Source organism: Coccidioides immitis, assembly GCF_000149335.2.
Source record: "Coccidioides immitis RS genomic scaffold supercont3.1, whole genome shotgun sequence".
NCBI lineage: Eukaryota > Fungi > Ascomycota > Eurotiomycetes > Onygenales > Onygenaceae > Coccidioides > Coccidioides immitis.
The window spans coordinates 7,988,487-8,000,706 of record NW_004504310.1 but is presented as its reverse complement, the minus strand read 5'-3'; the positions used below and the strand labels follow the sequence as shown (position 1 = coordinate 8,000,706).

Sequence of the window (12,220 nt, the reverse complement as noted above, 5' to 3'; positions counted from 1 at the left end):
GGGCTGTGCAGCCTTGGGCTGCCCCATGGTGTAGTTTCATCTTCACCGGTGTTTATTCAAGCTAGAAGTAGCCTGCTTGGTAAGCTCTGGTAAGTCACTCTGGACCAAGGAGATTAAGAGCATGTCCGTCAATTGCAAAAGAGTTGGAGGAACCCCAGCAATGTCCAGAAGAACCAGGGGTTTGATATGGGGCTGGTTTCTGAAGCGATGCACGCCTTCAAAATCAATCTGATCCATATCTTGTGAAGCACGATTGGTTGCCAATCCGCAACCCAAAAATCCTTCCAACTAGATCGGAGGAAGATAGATTTCTCGTGGATAATCGGAAGGGCATACCGATCTTTGCACTTTGTACAGTACCACAGTAGTCCAAGATTTCGTGCAACCAGCCGGTAGCAGACGTCCTTCACGCTCATCCGGCCCTGGGCTGGGCTCATGGACGTCAGTGCGCTGGCGCTGGAACGAGTCGTGAAAGTTGGCAAATTGCCGGTAAGGCTGGGACAGAATGAGAAGATTCCAGAGCCTGGAAGCTTGTTTCCGGCCAGAAAGCGGTTACTGTACCTTTCCGTCAGAGAGTTTGCCCGCTGAGCATTGCTGCACAAGCCCACGAACCGCCCAGTGAGCGGGTTTCGGGGGAGGCAACCAATCAGTTGTGCCGGTGGTCCAAGAGTAAACTTACCAGCCTAACGATGCACGAGGCAGATAATATGCCTGCACCGGAGCAAGCGACCTGTTTGCCACACGATAAAACGACGGTCTGGATAAAGCTGATGCAAGCAGTAGCCAGAGAAAACTCAACGCCAACCGCCGCCTACTGCGGGCTGTAGCACACTATGTATCGCCAAACCCCACACATCCTGCTTCCCGTGGATATCAGCTGCTTGCCGTGAGCGAGACGGCGGAGGTGAGACATAACTTTGCCTTATATCTGCCGTGCTGCGTGGCTTGAACTGCTCTGGCCCTGGAAGAAGCTGCCCCCAGTCCTTCTGCAAGGATATCTATCCATCATCATCATCATCACCATCATCATCATCATCAGTAACAACAACAGCAAAGCAGCAGCAACAGCCACCACCACCACCATCATCTCCAGAACTCAATCAATTTAACAATGGTCCCTCGCGTCCCGCAACCGGGCATCTGGTGCCCCGCAGTGACCTTCTTCGACTCCAAGACAGACACCCTCGACTTGGCCTCGCAGGAGAGGTACTACGCATACCTGGCTCGCTCTGGGCTGACCGGTCTTGTCATTCTCGGAACAAATGCAGAGGCATTCCTGCTCACGCGTGAAGAGCGTGCCCAGCTCATCGCCACAGCCCGTAAAGCCGTGGGGCCAGATTTCCCCATCATGGCCGGCGTAGGCGCCCATTCAACGCGGCAGGTCCTCGAACACATCAACGACGCATCCGTGGCGGGAGCAAACTATGTGCTTGTCCTGCCGCCTGCATACTTTGGAAAGGCCACCACTCCTCCGGTGATAAAATCATTCTTTGACGACGTTTCCTGCCAATCGCCGCTTCCGGTGGTGATCTATAACTTCCCAGGCGTGTGCAACGGAATCGATCTGGATTCGGATATGATCACGACCATCGCGAGGAAGAACCCCAACGTCGTCGGCGTGAAACTCACCTGTGCCAGCGTGGGCAAGATCACGCGGCTCGCAGCGACACTGCCACCAGCAGCATTCTCTGTCTTTGGTGGGCAGTCCGATTTCTTGATCGGTGGGTTGAGCGTGGGTTCGGCGGGATGCATTGCCGCGTTTGCGAATGTATTCCCAAAGACTGTTTCCAAGATATATGAGCTGTATAAAGCCGGAAAGGTGGACCAGGCGATGGAATTGCATCGCAAAGCTGCGTTAGCGGAGTCGCCGTGTAAATCTGGGATTGCCACAACGAAGTACGCAGCTGCGATCTTTTCAGCAAAAGCGGCTGGGATTGAAGATGCGGAGGAAAAGTTGCGACCACGCAAGCCCTATGATCCACCGAGTGAAGCGGCAAAGCAGGAAGTGAGAAAGGTGATGGCCGAAGTTGCGGCGATAGAGGCGGGCTTATCCTAATCTAAACGGTGGCTATGATTCTCTATCTTCGAGGCAGCGCGAATGTCAACTAGACCATCCGGATTCTTCAAGATCGAAGAGTCATGATAATGCTTTTAGATTTTTCAAAACTTGATTCCTCTGTATGGAGTACATGATCCCATATCCCCCCCCGATTTCCTCAGAAAAGGAGAAATGAAATCGAAAACGCAATAATCAGGAGAAAATAGCAAAAAACAGAGAAAAAAAAAAGAAAAGAAAGAAAAGAAAGCTAAGGGCGTCACATCGATTTTCAACGAAAGCGATCCCAAGATCTGTTAACTCACTCATTATACACGCAGCTCCGACCGGATTGTAGCTAGTTACATAGTTTGCCTAAGTAACTAAGGGGAAGCCGAGCTGAATGATTGCAACCCACGACTTTACCCGCCTTTGACTCTGAAATGCTGTCACTCTTTCGAGACGGTGTTTATAAAGGTACTGCATTTTACACAGCTGACACGAAACAATTTCCGTATGTTAAAACGATGCGTCGTGGACAGCCAGAAACAAGAGAAGGCCATGGGCCCTGGTCTAGCGGAGCGAGGGCGTTTGACACCCTTCCGGCGATGGTTCAGCACCCCTGGAGGATAACCGTGCATTAGTGGCTACTTGTCAACCGGGCTGCATCGATACGATTTGGTTTTCCTGGTTGATTGTGAAGTATCCTTGCAGAGCTTAATCAGGTTCTTCGAGCATGCCTTTCGAAGACCTTTGGGCCCATGTCCCGTCTCATCCGAGATGGATTTGCAATCAATCAACGTGGGCACGCACTCAGCCTTTCCGACCTCCGATGTGTCCGAGCGGGATTTGCTGGCCCTTTTTTCTCGCTCGACTTCGCCCTTCTCTCTGACCCATCCCAACCTCGTAATCACCCGCTTTCTCATCCAAAACTCCTTCACTTGAACTCAAACGGTTTCGGGCCTCTTGTCATTGCTACTCAAATTTCACTGGACGCTCCTGATTTCCCTTGGCGATCTCTGGCGTGTCGACTACTTCGCTTAACAGCGGCAGCCTCCCAAGCTTCCCGTCTAGAAAGAGCTTAGCTGGCTATAGGGCAGATTGAAGAGAGAGAAAAGACCTCTTTCGCTCGGCATCTTCCATTTAAGAAGATTTCCAATCTCAGTTAAATCACTTGTGTGGCCCACGTTGCCCTCTTAACTTTTCAACCGCTATGGGCCATGCTGAAGAGCGTGCATCACCAATCCCAGGTTCCGTGGAAGACAGCCGCGCCGATGGATCTTCGGGGAGCACCGTGAACCCCATCGATCCGACAAATGAGAAACCCGCTGAAACTGCTGAACCTGGCGCTGCGCTCCAGAACTCGGACGAGGAGAGCGATAAGAAGATTGACCCAGGCAAGGAGAAAGCGTCAGTAAACAATGTGTCATCCGTTCCTAACGGGGGGACGCGGGCTTGGTTACAGGTCCTCGGTGCACACTTTCTATTCTTCAATTCTTGGTGAGTCGCGGCCTTGTTTATAGATGCATATATGTATGCATCTGGGAGAATTATTGAGGGCCCGTATTACATGCTGCCTCCCTAGAAGAGTTTTACTAACCGATAGTCAGGGGCATCGTTAACACATTCGGCTCCTATGAAACTTACTACGAGATAGATCTTCTCTCAACCTCATCGCCATCTTCAATAGCTTGGGTAGGCTCTCTTCAAGCCTTCCTGCTATTATTTGTCGGCGCCCTTACTGGGCCGGTCTATGATGCAGGGTACTCTCGTGAACTTATCATCGGAGGCTCCTTTTTTCTGATATTTGGCCAAATGATGTTGAGTCTCTGTAGTGAGTACTGGCAAGTCCTTCTTGCCCAGGGATTCTGTATTGGAATTGGATGCGGATTGCTGTGCGTACCTAGTACTGCTATCCTCTCTCAGTATTTTACAACGAAGCTAGCCACGGCTGTGGGATTTACAGCCTCTGGTAGCAGCTTTGGTGAGTAATTGTCTGCCTTGGTGCAATTGAAAGGGCACGGGACTTAGTTGTCCGCAGGTGGTATCATTTATCCGATCGTCTTCCACCGGCTTCAGCCAAAAATTGGCTTTCCATGGGCCACGCGTGTCCTCGGCTTCATAATGCTCTCCACGCAGCTCGTTTCTATCGTGGTCATGAGAGTGCGAGTTGTACCGGATAAAAAACGTGCTATTTTGGATCTTGCGGCTTTTAAAGAACTGCCCTACTTTTTCTTCGTTTTTAGCGTATTCGTCGGCTTCATGGGACTCTATCAGCCCTTTTTCTACGTCCAGACCTTCGCTATCCAGAACAGCATCACCAATTCAAACCTTGGCTTCTATATCCTTGCTATCATGAATAGCACCAGTGCCTTTGGCCGAATCATCCCTGGCATTTTGTCCGATAAAAGTGAGTAGCATCGTTACAACATGACCTCTATATGTGGATACAATCTAATATCATGCAGTTGGACCTATGAATGTCATGCTTCCCTGTGCTTTCATATCTTCTCTTCTATGTTTTTGCATCATTCCAGTCAAGAATGCGGCCGGCCTGATTGTCCTAATGGCATTATACGGCTTTTTCTCGGGCACATTCGTTTCTTCGCCGACCTCGATCGTCGTGCATCTCTCAACGCATAGCAGAGGTAAGATCGGGACAAGATTGGGCCAGTGTTTTGGTGTAGTATCCTTTGGATTGTTGATTGGTATGCAATTGCCCTTGACCAAATTTTGAGTGCCCTCCATTTAGAAGCGGACTGACCCCGACACAGGCACACCTGTCGGCGGTGTCGTTTACAAGCAACATGGCTTTTCCAGTTTGTGGATATTAGCTGGCGTCCTGATCGCAGCCTCGGGCGCGATCCTTCTCACTAGCAGAAAATTCTATAAGGGATTAAGTTTGATGATAAAGGCATGAAGGGTTTTGATAAAAAAATACTACGATGATCCCGTTTCCATTGTAGCTCTTAAGACCTGCTGGTTGTATTATGGTCATCTTGACGAGCAGGGTTTCGGTACATTTTACTATTTAACATTTCTAACACCTGTGCATAGATTTAGACTAATGATTTCTATCTCAACTCTTTCTGCCATGTGTCTCTTTTTCCCATTCTACACAGTGATAGCAACCAAAATTATATCTTGCTCTTCGCTTACTCTCATGTTTGCTGGGGAACATTTAGTAATTCACCGCCTACAGACTATTCAGCCCTCTGTCCAGATCATTACAGGGAGTCAAACTATCAGGGTTCCTCTCAGGAGGACTGGTGGCTGCCTGCAGGGAGAAATTCGAGACACACAGTTGTGATACAAATTGCTCAGTATAAATAATACAGTTCTAGGACCGTAAGTTGGTGCGCAACATATGGCAAGAGATGATGGTGGGATTAAGGTAACGACGAAAACTTTTTAGGCCTCATTAACCGTAAGCCTATACAGAGCACGGGACACGGAGTACGGAGTACAGTTCTTCGAGTTTGTGTTTTGAGTTTTGGGAATTGGTACTCCGTACTCCGTACTGTATGGGGATTTCAGTCGAGTTTACTCCGTACTAGTGTCTGGTATGTAACGTATTTTAAATCCACCCCCACGTTTCATGAGTCAAGCTTACTTTTGCTTTGGCCAATGAAAGATCTGTTTCTGGCCACTAGTTGCCGGGAGGGTCCGGAGCGGAGTGTTAAGCTTAAAGCTTAGCAATTCAACAAGCTCCCCGCTGTCTCCGCAGTCCATCCGGCTAGTTACAACCCACCACCAAATCACTGGAATACATACAGGAGAGTCTGTACAGAATATCAAGCAATAATATTTACATCAGTTATACTCGTCCATTGGAGGTATTCTTCCTCGGCTTCAGGATCATGTAAAGGTTTTCTACTTTCACAAAGGACCTTTAAGACGTCAGTGTCGCGTGTCCTCAACATCGAAGTATGGTTTTCTTACCAAGCAAGTTCTTTCAATTTCTGGTCAGCGTCTGCGAGAGCAATTTCAAAGTCATGGAATAATGTTGGGACAAACTGCAGATCATTAGCTCTGCTCAGGGGAACGAGGAAGTGAAGCACTTTATTCCTACCTTGGACATCTCAAGCCAGCCGATATCTAGCATCAACGTTAGGGCTGGATATGCTGATACGGGGACCTTTGGAATACTTACTCTTCCCAATACAAAACCGTGATCCGCCACCAAAAGTAAAAAATACTCGTCCTACTCATTATTAGAGAAAAACGCGCCTCTCGGATAAGATAAGACGATGATAGGGAGGCATACTCATCTGGCTAACACGGTCTGGCTCTTCTATCCACCTCTCTGGCCGGAATTTATGGGCGTCCTCGCCGAAGGTGTCTTTATCTTGATGGATAACCCATGCGTTTGCGCCGACAACGGTCTATATCCCCTGTTAGTGTGAAGCTATGCCCAAGGAGGTCGGAAGTCTTACCCCACCGGGGAGATATTGACCATCTATTTTAACACCTTGTGGGGGCACTACTCGCCCAAGATTCATCCCTACTGCCGGATGACAGCGAAGAGCCTCCCACATACATGCCTGTAAGTACGGCATGTTATTTGCCGTCTCAAGCGAAAATATGTCTCCATGGCCAATGTTGTTGGCTCTGGCTGTAGCATCGATTTCTTCCACCAGTCTCTTTTTACATTGCTCGTTCTTAACGACATGATAGAGAAGGGATGATATGGAAAGGGCCGTTGAATCGCTCCCTGCAAAGATATTGCTAGCAACCATCGATGTGACGCAGATGTCATCCAGCTCTGGCTTTTCCCGCTGGACGTCAAAGAGCTGTCCCAGAATATCTTGGTGGTCGCTGCCTCTTTTTTTGCGTTCTGCAATTGCCTTTGCCGCAAATGTCAGCAAACTTCCCTGCCGGGCAGTCACCGCGAGATGACTACCAATTATTGGCGAAAGCCGGAGGTTGGTCCAGTACACCCAAGGTACGTATCCGACCCAGGCTGCACATCGCAGTGACTTATCGATGAGGCTAAAGGCACCATCGTCTTTGCCAGCATCCATAAACCCAAAACGCTTCGAGAATGTTACTTCTCCGATCACGTCTGTATGGTACGAATTTAGATATTTTCCACGGGCAAAATAAGTATGAGAGGACATACCAAAGGCAAATAGTTGGGCCCATTTACTCATATTAACCTGCTGACCCTGCATCTCGGACATTTTGGTCATGAAGAGCACCACCGCTTTGTCCACATAAGGCTCGAGCTTTTTCATATTGGACAATGAGTATATCTGGCTGACCAACCTCCGCTGCGCTCGATGAATGCTTTCATTGCGCTCCCCGAAAAGGTCCCACTTGCGAAGCCCCTGCCACACGCTGTACCAGTCACTCTTGCGGAAATCACCACCTGCGCCTTTGAAACCGTTAATACCATATGCCTTTTAAACTTTAACGTGAACTACTGACCGTATATCGCTTTGAGTGCCTCTGGATTTGCAGTGCTCACTTCATTTGGCCCTACTCGGACTAGTCTCCCATATTTTTTGTGTGTTGCAATCATTTGGCGATGCATATTGCCACTGCGAGCGTAGTGCACCAACCAAAAGGGTGTCCATTTTGCCCAGAGGGGACCTGGAATTGATCTCAGTGGATCGCGAGAGTGAACCCAGAAAGTGATCGCTAGTATTAACGCAATACCAATAACCAACGCGTTCGAAAGCACATCTTCTCTCCTAGAGTTTGAGACGGCGTAAATGAAGCCTTCAGCCATGGCAAGCGTCAAGAATCTTAAAGCAATGAGGCTGTTTCCGGAGACAAGATATTTAACTCAGCTCCAGATTGACGGTGGGAATAATTTTACTAGAGCCCGCAGAGAGGCTAAATATCAAGCCCATCGGGGTCCTTGCCTGGCGGAAGAATACGACATGATCCCGCCACTTCAAGCATCCCCAGTGACCGGGGTCTTCTCGAGGACGCGATCTTTTCGCCAAGTGAGGAGAGAAGATGATTTTTTTGTTCAGCTCGACATTGCTCGGACTTTAGGATACGAACGCCCTAGCTGAGAGTGTATTGTGTTTACGGCTGATGTAACACTTGGCTGCAGGGTGGCAGGGTAGTCCTGTGGCTGTATGTCAATACTTCTTGCGCTGCATGATCGCCCACATATACGAGGAAGACTCGAGATGCCGAAACGAGAGACATTTCTCGAAATAGTCACATTCAACTGTTCCCTTAGTTGCCCGTAATTATTAATGACTTACGTAGATCCTTGAGAATCGGCGTCATCGGTGATGATTCGATACCCGCTGCATAATGACATTGCAAGTTGCGACGGTGCAGTGCGGTGCAGAAACAAGTCAAGCCCGAAATCTACAAAGATTCGAGCCCTGGCCATCCCATCGGTTGGGTCTCTCGCTTTGAAGAGATGCCGCAAAGTTACACGATCGAGGAAAATATTGCGAACCGGGCCCACAGTCACTATGTCAACGCCATATATTCTCTTATTTGGAGATCAGACGGAGACAAACTTTAACGTTCGAGTGCTTTTCGAATACAGCAAGCAGTCCGACCGCCTTCGGTCATACATTCAACGTTCGCAGGAGTCAGCGCGCCGTGCCTTTGAAAATGCGGCTGTTCCAGACGTGAAGAAATACGCCTTCGATTCGTACCTCGGCTTAGAGGAGCGTGTCCTGGCGCAGAAAGTTCCTGATGTCGTCCTTCGCACATTACTCCTCTGTTTCACCCAGCTCGGGCACCTAATCATGTTAGTGTATCTACACTTCATGGCAACACATAATATTTTGCCTTTCATCTAACATCGCAAAGGCGACTGGAAAAGGATGAAAGAGTTCGTGCGCTCTGGTCAAAGCAAAAACTCTTAATAGTCGCTTCCTGTGCCGGTCAGATCCCTGCGGCTCTTGCAGCCGCAACACAATCCTTGGATGAACTGGCCGATGCTGCACCAGATATCGTGGCCACTTCTGTCCGGGCGGGTCTCGATGTTGATCGTCGAACGAGTGAGTATTCCGATGACCGTTCCGAGAGTTGGGCCACAGCAGTCGGAGTGTCATTGGAAGAGGCCCAGGGAGTTGTCGCTACCTTCAATCAAAGCAAGGTAAGCCATCGCTCTATCTGCTGATAGACCACCATTACTTTTCTCTCATTTCAACTTTTCGTTAGGACCTCTCTGCGGCCAAGGGGCTATATTGCGGCGCCACATCGGCCTGGGCTACAACCATTATCGGGCCTCCAAGGCTTTTACGGGAACTCTTTGATTCGACACCATTTGGTAAAGCTCGTGTGACCCCTCTCCCTATCAACGCGACCTTTCACGCTTTGCACGCAGAGAGACCCGACATTGAGACCATAATTGGAAAGGCACCAAAACTCGACAAGCTGAACTTAAAACGAGGAACCTTTCTATCAAGCGAGTCGGGAGCGATTTTTCCGCCGCAGACGGCCAGGAAACTGCTTGGCGAGGCGCTTTTGAATATGTTGAATAGAATGACAGATAATGAAAAGGTATTCGGGGAGGTTCGAAACCTAACCGGAGATCAGGAGGTGTGCATTTTTCCCATTGTTGCCGAGAAGGTTGCGGCTCGATTGATCAAGGTGCTCGGAGAGGACAAGGCGCACATGGAATAAAGCGCTCAGTTTGAACGTAGGGCTGTTTAGCACTCAGCAGGAGGGACACTACAATAGAATTCAGTACATAGAGTGGTGGATGCTGTCCAGATAGATAGATAACTTAAGCCAAAAGATAAGGAAACGTCCTGCCTCGGCTAATTTCTTTCCGCAATTCACGTGACTATAATATTAAAAAGCAGCCTAAAATGGAATCTAGACCCAATACAGGTAGCTAGTTTTTAGTAGCCAATTATCATCAAAGGTTGAGGAAACAAGCAATTACTAGAAAGTAGTTCGTCGATATGAGGAGTAGGGTAGGACAAACGCAACAAACAGGCAGGACACAATCCACATTGTCATGGGGGCAGAAGTAGAAGTCTACTATGAAATATTCTAGGTCTCTATTGCAGCTGATTCAATAGCCTCAGATGTCCATCGAGCTTCATCAACGCCATTGCCTCTCGTCCCAATGTCAAACCCAGGTTTTACAACTCCATCGAACTGTATAACCGGCTTCACGGTCCGAATCGATATGCCTAGATTTGGACAAGGCCGGGATTCGAAGAACTTTGGATCAAACAAATGCGAGGACTTATCCTTGAGCATGCTCATTACCCGCGAGATTAGAACTAGCATATGGTCGTCGTGACGAAAGACAGGCGAGTCGTAATGCCTGCGAAGTTTGTCCCAGGTCTCTTCTGAGTAAGTGCCAACATCATTGACCAACCAGTTGTTGTAGTAGTCAAGTGCCAACTTATATCGTCAGTCTGGGTTAATCTAAACTCACAGTCGCAGAGAACAAACTTACGTTTATCTTGTACGACCCACCGTCCTCTCCCCTCCGAATCAGGGCGTCTAGCACACTGCATATTCCCAAAATGCCAGTGCTGCAATAGTCAGTGTTTCTTACTCTTTCGTTTGTGTGGTTGGGTGGGGATTTGTAATACCAAAAGTCACTATTTGGGAACACGGGAGTGACTGGTTCGTCGTTTCCCATTGAGCGGCCAAACTCATAGGAAACGCCGGTGTGCTAAGAATGCTGCTTGTCAGGCCAGTAGAATCTTAGAAAGTATACGGATAAGGCACCTACCGCATCCGATATCTGCTGCCATCCACTTCTCAACCGTAATGGGCCATGCCATCCAAAGCAATTGAGCCGCACTACAATGATCCCTTTGGATCTATCCTTGCACATTTCCATGATTTGATCGGCCCCAAAACCCCATTTCTCCATGACCTCTGGCCGATAGCTTGAGACAAACACGTCGCACTCCAAAATAAGTTTTTTCATGGTCTCTCGATCTGCCTCGTTGGCAAAGTCTAGGGCAGCGTTTTGCTTGCCCCAATTAAATTCGGGGTGGTATATAGTCGCATCGGGTACAGAAGGGGATGTGATTCGCAGAACGGTTGCTCCCAGTTCTGCCAGCCCACGGGTCACGGCAGGTCCCGCGATGATGCGGGTAGCGTCGAGGACCTTAAGTCCGGCGAGGGGCCTTGATGGGTTGCTTGGCTTATTACCAACTGCATCTGTCCACCAGCAGGGAGGTTGAGTATTATTGGCTTTGTACGACTCCCACAGACCAACATGCGAGTTCGCTATACCATGAAGTGTCCTTCGGTAGCCATTAATGTCGTGGCATATTGTCCCCGAGGTCTTGAAGACGTCGTTCGATAGTTCGTCGATGCTCTTGCTATCGCATTGCGAAAGTGCTTCCCTAAACATAGGCAGTACCTTTTCAAACGTGTCTTCACCCCCAGGTGGCATAAGAGGAAACTTCAGCATTCGTAGAACAACATCTGGGTTGAGCGAGCCGTGGAGGTGGAAAAACCGACCGTCGGACGTCCTATAGATATTGGATGTACAGCATCGGTAGGCGCCTTCCAGCGACTTGTGGGTGTCAAAGTCTTTGAAGAGGCTGAGGTAAAATTCTTTGGCCGCAGCGTCGCTTCTGATGTCCACAAAGCTTATGTTTTTACCCTCAGGGTCAAGAGACCAGAGGGGAATGGACAAGAGGAATAGGGTTGCATGGTCACTGTGTTGATATACCTGTCAATGGCAGAACTAAACGAACTTTACCACATGAATAGGGATGCCTACGTGTTGATAAAAGCCTTCTGCGGAGGCACTCCATAGAGCTTGTCGAGGATGGCATTGACGTACGTCGCCTCGAGTGCTTTTAGTGCGGATACACTCTCAGCAAATCGCCAGTTAACAGGAACAATGGGGTCCTGAGATCCTTCGAAAACGACTGTATCGTACTTCTCCAGGTCATCGATGAGGTGCTGACTTGTTCGCGGACTCCCTAAGATGCCTTCACGAAAAACTTTCGACGCTTGCTGAGGGACAGAATACAATCCGTTCTCCATGATGCCTTGTGCAACGATCCGTAGACCCTACTGTAAGCTTTGCGGCGGTTTTGAGTATGGCCGAGTTGGATCTCGAGGAGCAAAGCCTGATGTGTTCAGTAGATAGGCTCCTCATCTTTACTTGCCTTAATAATCAAACGCACGATGGCAAAAGGCTACTTCGCTCCTCTCGAAACAAATGGAATCCTCCAAAAATAACATTTTGATATCGTTGCGGCCGAACGGAGA

At 48.8% G+C, this 12,220-nt stretch overlaps 5 protein-coding genes across 5 annotated transcripts; 3 read left to right on the top strand and 2 right to left on the bottom strand.

Annotated features, from left to right (window-relative positions):
• Positions 1-854: 854 nt before the first annotated feature.
• Positions 855-2,198, top strand: CIMG_00151 (dihydrodipicolinate synthetase). Its single transcript, XM_001246379.2, has one exon. It carries the CDS (start codon positions 1,112-1,114, stop codon positions 2,054-2,056), a length of 945 nt encoding a protein of 314 aa, XP_001246380.1. The 5' UTR covers positions 855-1,111; the 3' UTR covers positions 2,057-2,198.
• A 759-nt stretch (positions 2,199-2,957) lies between these two features.
• CIMG_00152 (MFS monocarboxylate transporter) lies at positions 2,958-5,130 on the top strand. Its single transcript, XM_001246380.2, has 5 exons — positions 2,958-3,535; positions 3,646-4,019; positions 4,077-4,445; positions 4,504-4,743; positions 4,810-5,130. The coding sequence occupies exons 1-5, from the start codon at positions 3,249-3,251 to the stop codon at positions 4,953-4,955; spliced, it is 1,416 nt and encodes a 471-aa protein (XP_001246381.1). The 5' UTR covers positions 2,958-3,248; the 3' UTR covers positions 4,956-5,130.
• A 722-nt stretch (positions 5,131-5,852) lies between these two features.
• CIMG_00153 (cytochrome P450 family protein) lies at positions 5,853-7,936 on the bottom strand (the record flags this gene model as incomplete). The annotated part of the gene is made up of 8 exons (XM_001246381.2): positions 7,466-7,936; positions 7,158-7,412; positions 6,472-7,100; positions 6,303-6,420; positions 6,189-6,239; positions 6,108-6,133; positions 5,978-6,051; positions 5,853-5,925 (listed from the first exon to the last, which is right to left on the bottom strand). The coding sequence occupies exons 1-8, from the start codon at positions 7,767-7,769 to the stop codon at positions 5,853-5,855; spliced, it is 1,530 nt and encodes a 509-aa protein (XP_001246382.2). The 5' UTR covers positions 7,770-7,936.
• Positions 7,937-8,478: 542 nt separating this feature from the next.
• Positions 8,479-9,643, top strand: CIMG_00154 (uncharacterized protein; the record flags this gene model as incomplete). Its single annotated transcript, XM_001246382.2, has 3 exons — positions 8,479-8,762; positions 8,825-9,113; positions 9,179-9,643. 3 exons carry the CDS (start codon positions 8,479-8,481, stop codon positions 9,641-9,643), a joined length of 1,038 nt encoding a protein of 345 aa, XP_001246383.2.
• Positions 9,644-10,018: 375 nt separating this feature from the next.
• On the bottom strand, positions 10,019-11,992 carry CIMG_00155 (alpha methylacyl-CoA racemase; the record flags this gene model as incomplete). Its single annotated transcript, XM_001246383.1, has 4 exons — positions 10,019-10,378; positions 10,434-10,655; positions 10,716-11,658; positions 11,724-11,992. 4 exons carry the CDS (start codon positions 11,990-11,992, stop codon positions 10,019-10,021), a joined length of 1,794 nt encoding a protein of 597 aa, XP_001246384.1.
• Between the last annotated feature and the right edge of the window lie 228 nt (positions 11,993-12,220).

What these genes read in the sequence shown, in the direction of transcription:
- CIMG_00151 (XM_001246379.2), top strand. Translation starts at nt 1,112, where the DNA reads ATGGTCCCTCGCGTCCCGCAACCGGGCATCTGGTGCCCCGCAGTGACC.
- CIMG_00152 (XM_001246380.2), top strand. Translation starts at nt 3,249, where the DNA reads ATGGGCCATGCTGAAGAGCGTGCATCACCAATCCCAGGTTCCGTGGAA. An exon ending in TGGCATTTTGTCCGATAAAA is followed by an intron (nt 4,446 to 4,503) that starts GTGAGTAGCATC and finishes AATATCATGCAG; the next exon opens with TTGGACCTATGAATGTCATG. An exon ending in ATCCTTTGGATTGTTGATTG is followed by an intron (nt 4,744 to 4,809) that starts GTATGCAATTGC and finishes ACCCCGACACAG; the next exon opens with GCACACCTGTCGGCGGTGTC.